Source organism: Pelecanus crispus, chromosome 5 (genome assembly GCF_030463565.1).
Source record: "Pelecanus crispus isolate bPelCri1 chromosome 5, bPelCri1.pri, whole genome shotgun sequence".
NCBI lineage: Eukaryota > Metazoa > Chordata > Aves > Pelecaniformes > Pelecanidae > Pelecanus > Pelecanus crispus.
Window position 1 is genome coordinate 54,003,429 of NC_134647.1, and position 7,193 is coordinate 54,010,621.

General features: G+C 48.1%; 1 protein-coding gene across 4 annotated transcripts in view; it reads right to left on the minus strand.

Moving 5' to 3' along the window:
- RNASEL (ribonuclease L) overlaps window positions 1-6,545 on the minus strand; it is a 14,214-nt gene extending 7,669 nt beyond the window's left edge. For 3 of the 4 annotated variants that reach the window (XR_012831082.1, XR_012831083.1, XM_009492965.2), the window contains exons 1-7: window positions 6,507-6,545; window positions 5,174-5,275; window positions 3,231-4,858; window positions 2,775-2,863; window positions 2,167-2,357; window positions 1,948-2,065; window positions 1,041-1,162 (exon numbers count right to left, since the gene is read on the minus strand). Coding sequence is in view for 2 of the 4 variants with exons in the window: in XM_009492965.2 (XP_009491240.1) it covers window positions 1,041-1,162; window positions 1,948-2,065; window positions 2,167-2,357; window positions 2,775-2,863; window positions 3,231-4,680 (1,970 nt within the window). In the remaining 2 variants the exon portion in view is untranslated. The remainder of the gene's footprint in view (window positions 1-1,040; window positions 1,163-1,947; window positions 2,066-2,166; window positions 2,358-2,774; window positions 2,864-3,230; window positions 4,859-5,173; window positions 5,276-6,506) is intronic. The other variant, XM_075711644.1, reaches the window with a different exon arrangement.
- Between the last annotated feature and the right edge of the window lie 648 nt (window positions 6,546-7,193).

Consider the following 7,193-nt stretch of genomic DNA (forward strand, 5'->3'; position numbering starts at 1 on the left):
AGGATGCTCTGGTTCCTCCCTTGCAGAGAAAAAGCCATTCTAGAGGCTTTCTGATAACATGGAAAGGTTTCCTAAGAAATCCTTAAGCTGCAACTTTTCTATACCTTCCATAAGTTTCTTAATCCATTTTTTCACTATTCCTCCAGCACCTCCATCTGTCTAATCCCACCTGCATCTTCACTGAAGAGCAGTGCTGGCCACCAGCCTCAGTGAAACCATCACTAGGAGCTAACACCACTTCTAACCTCACATGTAAGCGCCCACGACTATAGAGGGTTGGAGACTGGCAGCTCTTTAGGAGTCAAGGCCTCCTAACAGGATCTTCTAACAGGACCGGTGCTTCCTGGTCCGTATCTCAAAGCACTTCAGCACAGTAAACATCAGCACTTTGGAAATACTAGCAAGGTAGATAAAGGAGGCTTTTCAAAGGTATAAAGGATGATACAAATATTTAAGAGTGATCTAAAAACCTTCCTGAAGGTATAGCAAGAAACACCAGCCTGCAGCAAAAATAACAGCCCTGAACACACATTCATGGTGTCCTCTGCTGTAGACCCATGACCTGCCTTAGCTGTCGCAGACACCTCTCCATCCCACAGGCTGCTCTGCAAAGGCAAGGGTGCAGAGGGAGCTGCCACCAGTTCTCTGAGGCTCCTGCTATCCCTCTGGAGCGGAACACTCTGGTTGAGGATGTTCTGGGAGTGATGTGGGAGATGATCTGGGAGTCAGATTTTGCTTCAAAGTCGGAGGTCTAATCCTGTGAGCTAGCTTTCTTTTCTTACCCTCAGGAAGGTGATTTTGAGGACTGACTCCAGACTGCTTGCTGCCATGACGCACAAGCTTTCACACACTATTGCGCTGCCAGAGGAGATAGTCCATTAAAGCTCATCTCATTAAAGCGGCTATCTCCCACATCCTGGTTGTGTTCACCCTTCTGGAAAACCATCTGAAGATTTTGCTCTCAAACTCACTGACACTTGCAGATACCCAGATGCTCCCTGCAACGCAACTGTGGCAGGGGCAAGGATGCGAACATGTACCTGGTATCTGGGTGTTCATCCAGGTTTCTGATGAGCCTCAGTAGGTCTGTGACATCGTTGCTATATTTGAATGGTCTTCCTTTCCTAGGATTTTCCATGATACCCAGAACATCCTTGTCAATCTGAAAAAAAGCACGTAGATTATTCCCTGCCTTTCACACACCACAAAAGCAGTGCATCTACCTCCACTCACCACAGCTGCTGCCTTTCTGCAAGGACATCATCTTGCATGGATAAATCTTGTGACCCTTAAAAGCTTATTTCCCAGTATGAGCAGAAGAGTTCACTCTGCAGGGCATGCGCCGTACAGCCCCCCGATTCTGCTAAGTTTCCTCTCCTGCCTTGCCAAGGCATGGCATTCGTATTAAGACTGTCAACATGGCACAGGAGATCTTCATGCATGCCTGGAGAGCAGGAGGGACTTGGGAATCTTGATTCAACTGTGCCACTGTTGAGAAGGCCACACAGACTGCCATACTGAACTGAGACTGTCAGATCTCAAATGATGCAGCATGTCCTTCCAGGATGCTACCTCCAAAAGCAGGCCTGGTCTCACTGCTTTTGAGCCAATCTAACAAAACTTTGGCAGAAATTTGCTGGCAACAAGGGCCAGAGGTCCTTATTTTAAGGCATTACCAATAAACACCCTTGAAGATTTGCCAGCTAATTCTATAACAACCATCCCCTACTACCACCCCAGTCAACAGAAGCTCCCTTTAGCATCAATGTCTTTAGTCTGGTGTATTTTGACTATGTGGTTTAGATTTGTTTCCCCCAGTTATCTGTATTTCTTTGGGGCTAATTTTTCCAGTTACAGTCTTAAACAGGGGCTGTGAAACACGCAGAAACAGCTTCTGCCCGAAAGTCTACCTCAAACCTTGTATCCATCCAAAGAGAAGAGGATTACCTCCTTGGTCCATGATGGGTAAGGAAAACTTTCAGTAGCGTTAGGAGCTCGAAAGACAGCTTTTCGGTTGTAGAGATCTTTGATTTTATTCCATATACTCTTCAGGAACTTGAACCTGCTGTGGAACAAGGAGCTTCATTAGCTACAAGACATCGCTGTTCCCAGCACTACAGGCAAATGCCGTACCGAAAGCGTTTCCTTTGTACTCCCAGGACTTACGTCTGTTTGCTCCAGAAATAGGGATGTTTGCTCAAACCTTCCAAGCCTCGTTCATCGTGAGAGACCAGGCTACTTACAAGATCCAAAGCCTCCTCGTAATCTGAGGAATCAGCAGCCAAATCCTCAGTACTGACTTGCTGAAGGGGTTTCCTACCCCCTGTTAAAACATACAGCACGAGCTTGCTGAGGGCCTGCAAAGAAACACATCACTGCTCACATGCCAGATGCATGAAACTCCTTACCAAATGGAAGAGGACTGGTATTCCTAAATGAGCAGACTGCGTATGTGAACACACATGCGCACCTATAGGTGTGCAGAAGTATACAAATACACACAAACACAAACTTTGAAGCTGTGTGCACAAAGACAGAGACAGGCACCATAATCATGCTCACAGGGTATCTATGGATATCCCAGCACCAGCCACAGCCTTGCATCCCAATCACTATTATTCTTATGCAGCACCTATTGTTACATGGGCTTTCCCAAAAATCGAGGTGTTTTCTAGTTGAGAATGCAGAAAGGCTTCCCCTAGGGTTCACAGCAACAGAAAATATCAGAGACAACCTGAAATTTGAAACCATACATTGATTCACAGGGAAGTTACCTCTAAATCTGAGTTTACAAGTTCTTTTTTGCCTTCAATCAACTTTCTTTTATTATCAAAGTCCGCCAAGTAAATTTTGCCATCTAAGTCTGAGGAAATAAGAGAAATTGTTAACAAATAATGGTGGAAAACCTTGATACAGTCTGTCACTGACTTCTGGATGGCCCATTCTTTAGAAAACAAATCTCTGAAGAGATCTGTTGTGGGTTGATCTGTCTGCAAAGCCTGTCTGGAAAGGAGGGAAGATCTAATGAGACATGTAAAGCTGTTCTGTTTGCTCCTCTGTGGCTGTCTGTGAGCACAGCTATACTTATTCAAAGAGGAGAGCTAATGCCACAGACACCTCATTCTGCATAAAGACATCTGGTTTTTTACAGACAGCTATGAAGCATCTTCTTCTCTAAACTACAGGCAACAGAAAAGCAAAATGAAAACACTGAGAAAGCAAAAGATAACCTATGAAGAAGTTGCTGGGACGCAGATCCTGGTGAGCAAATCCAAGGGAGTGCAGCTCTCTCACTGCCTGGAAGATCATCCTCAGAGCATCTTTGTAACCTATTTGGTCTTCTGGTTCCTGCAGATGTTCTTCAAGGTTTTTCTCCCAGAGGGGGAAGCACAAGTACATGTAGCCTCCTGCCTTCTCAAACTGGAAGAGCTTCAGTAGATGTTCACAGTTACCACATTGTTCGAAGAACCTTTTCTCTTTGTCACCCTCTGTACTGCGGCTTATTCTTACTGCTACCTCCGTTCCACCGTGGAGCCCCAGGTAGATGCCACCCTGGGAAGTGTTCTGAATTCTCTGCTGGGTGTATTGAAATATCTTCAATTTGCCAATCATAGGGCGATATATGTTATAAAGTTTTTTCAGCTGGTCCCTCCAGCGTTTGCTGTTTGGCTCCCAGTCTTTGAGGGTATCTGAAACAAGCCTGGCATTATACTGGCGAAGAAGACGTACCATGTTATGAGCACGGTTCCGATTTGCAACAGCGATAAGGTTCCCAATGTCAGTCCTTGCTCCTTTTTCACACAACAACTCTGCTATATCGTAATCATTTTTCTCTACAGCCACCATCAGTGCTGTGTTGCCCTCCTCATCTGCATCATCAATATCTATTTCACCCTTCTCCAGTAAAGCTTTCACCAAACCTGGGCTCCTCATTTCGACAGCTAGGATGAGGGCAGTTTTCCCACATTCATCTTTGCTGTTCACATCAACACCACAATCCAGCAGGAAATGGCCTATGGAGACAGCTGACTCATATCTTTCCTTGGCACAACCCTCCTTGAGGGCATGGATCAAGGCATTCCTATCTTTGTTGTCACAAATGTTCACATCAGCCCCCATCTCTTGGACAAGAGTTTTTACAACCGAGAAGTGGCCCTCCTTACAAGCATCCATCAGTGCTGTCGCACCTCCTTTATGCAGTTTCGCTTTCTCCTCACTAACTGCCCTCCTCAAATTCACATTTGCTCCTTTGCTATACAGGAATTTCAAGGCATCCTCCCTCCCATACCATGCAGCCTCCATGAAAGCTGTGAAGCCATTGTCATCATGGTCATTAATATTTAACCCACAATCAAGGAAGAGCTCCAGTATCTTCACGTTTCCTGCTATTGCTGCCTCAGTAAACGCAGTGCCACCATTGTCCTTCCTGGCATGTGGACAAGCACCCTTGTCCAGCAGAAGCCGGACCAGGTCCTCCTCATCAGCTTGCACGGCACTCTGCAGTGGCGTCCAGCCACATTCTGCTTTGGAGTTCACATCTGCCCCTTTCTCCAGCAGCTTCAGCACATCTTTCATATTCCTGTCCCTCACAGCAGCATTTAACTTGAGGGCAAGGTCTTCTGCTGCTTCTGTCCTGGAAGGGGTAGGTGCCTCCTGCTGGCTGTGAGCTGTGGGCTCCATGGTGGTCAGAGGGAGGACTCTGCACCTCTGGTGTTCCTTGCCTGAGCCCAGGGATCCCACTGAAGGATGGGAGAGGTGCAATGCTCAGTGCCTTTGTTGTGGGGGGATGATCTGGGTTTGGCTGACGAAACGTGCTAGGTAGGATAGGCTGCTATTTTAAGGGCTTTGTGGTCTTCACCTAATTAATAAAAAACATTTTTGTTTTATTAGACTGTGAAACTTTGCCATTTACATTTGATGTCCTGCAGATCTGTGTGAGGGGCAACTAAGGACAGCAATGCCAGTGCCAGTTGAGAGTTAAGGCCTGGTGAGAAGCACAACTTTAGCACTTACCAGCCATACGCACCTTTCATGTTCGCTTGCCTGGTCTCAGCACTAATCACAACCCAGGCAGGCATCCCCTGGGGGCTGAGGTGTCTGGGTGAGGGGATGGGGGAGAACCCAGCATGTTCTTACTGTAAATGTTATTTCAGATCTAGTACAGTTTACCTACCATAAAATTGGCCCCCAGTGATGTTTTCAGGTGGAGAACGCAGCAGGCAGGCAGAGATGGCAGCGCCACACACACGGTCCTGGAAAGTCCCCGATCCAATACCTGGAACAGACAGAGAGCCAACCTTAATCCCTCCTGCCTCTATAGGCAATTAGGAGACCCTACCTGACCAGAAGCCTTTCCTAAGCTTTTCACAACATTAAGAGGTTAATCAGGTAAGACCTGATCTATCTAGTATCTAGAAAAGCTGGAGCCCCAATACCCATTTTCCTGACTGCAAAGGCTGGTCAAAGTGACCAGCTCTTTCAGGACTCACCATCTGATAAGCTGAACTGTGAATAAATTATCTAAGCAAATCAGAAAAGAGACAGAGAAGTCTTAAGGTATAAAGCCAAAGTATAAATTCACCTGAATTTACCCTCAGGAAAGCTAAGGACCACTTTAAGATGGTTTCTCCCCACCACCGCCCACCCCCCAAGCAGGAGATGAATACCCTATTTCACTGACTTAGATGCATTTCATTTCCTTGTAGTTACTTTTGCCACATATAAAAAAACCCCAAAATGTTACTTTCCTGGCTGGAAAAGCAGCACAGCGTCCCCTGGGCACAGTGGGGCTCCCCACTCCTCACCCCCGTCAGGAAGGCAGAAGCCTGGGAAGGGGGAAGGCAGGGGCTGCGCACCTTCCTCCTCCTCTGCCGAGCAGCAGGGCCACAGCTGCCCTACCCTGGGAAACGTTTGAACATTTCTGCCCTGCCCCGCTGCCTTTTGGCCAGGAGCTGCTTCACGTCTGCGCATTACGGGCGTCAGCCGACATGCAACGTCACGCAAGCCGGCCCGGCGTCACCCGCCGCCACCACCCACGCGAGGACGGAGTTCCTCTGCCCAGCCAGAAACCTAGCCACTGCTTAAAATGCCTTCAAAGCCAGGGAGCAGCTTTTCTCAGCGGCCGCTCTTCGCTGCTGCTTGGCAGCAAGCATCCCCAGATAGTGTTTGCTTCCCCGCAAAGTCTGCAACTATATGCTGTCCCCTCCCAGAAAGGAGCAGCCCTGCGAGCATTTTATGCACTTCCGGGTGATGCTGGCATTTTTGGGGAGTGTTTGGGGACTTTTTTTTCAGCACACAGCAGAGAGGTTGTGAGCAAAGTGCTCTCCCCATGCAGTCCCGCACACATAGACGCCGTTTACAAACATACGCTCAGCAGTGGTTCAGGAGCTGAAAGCACAGAGACATTAAACACACCAGTGCTGGGTTTTTGGGGGGCAGGGATTTGGGGTTTTTTGTGGGGGTGGGAGTTTGGGTTGGGGTTTTTTTTATTTTAAGCTTTTCCTCACCTTCTGGTAAATCCATCCACATGAAACTAGCCACGCTGGTAAGTTTTACCCAGGGAACCGGTGAGCTCCAGGTCCATTTTGGCCACAGCCGGCGGCGTGTTCCTAACCTCACCCACTGTGGCAAGCAGGCAGCTGCCAGATGCCCAGGCACCAGCCTCCTTGTAGGCAGCTCTGTCTAAACACAGTGCTGCCTGAGGAAGCCCAGTCCTCCAGTCCTTCCTGTCTGCCTGCAAAGCGTGCGCAGGAAATACGAATGAACCCAGGCAGTGACGTGCCACCCAGTTTCCCCCCGCTGCCCTGTAATGTAAGATGAGCTCACCAGCACGCAGAGCCCATGCAGCCTCCCCAGCCACCTCCACCAAACCGTGCCAGCTGCAAGATTCAGACCACACGTGAAATGAGGCTGAAACCACATCAATTAATTCACGCCTGGCTTTCCGCAGTATGTTGGTACACGCACAAACAAGGCATCTGCCTATGTGCACGGAGACATGGCTGGATGCAAACACGAGGGCAGGAGTGCAGAAAAGCACAACCTAAACGGGTGCGTGGATGCAGTCTTGCACGTTTTACATGCATATCCAAATCCTTATGTAACCTGCACTGCTTGCTCACATCTGCATGCCAACATTCACAAATGCTCTGAAAAGCTCCGCCTATGCAGGAATCGTATCTTTGTACCTAACC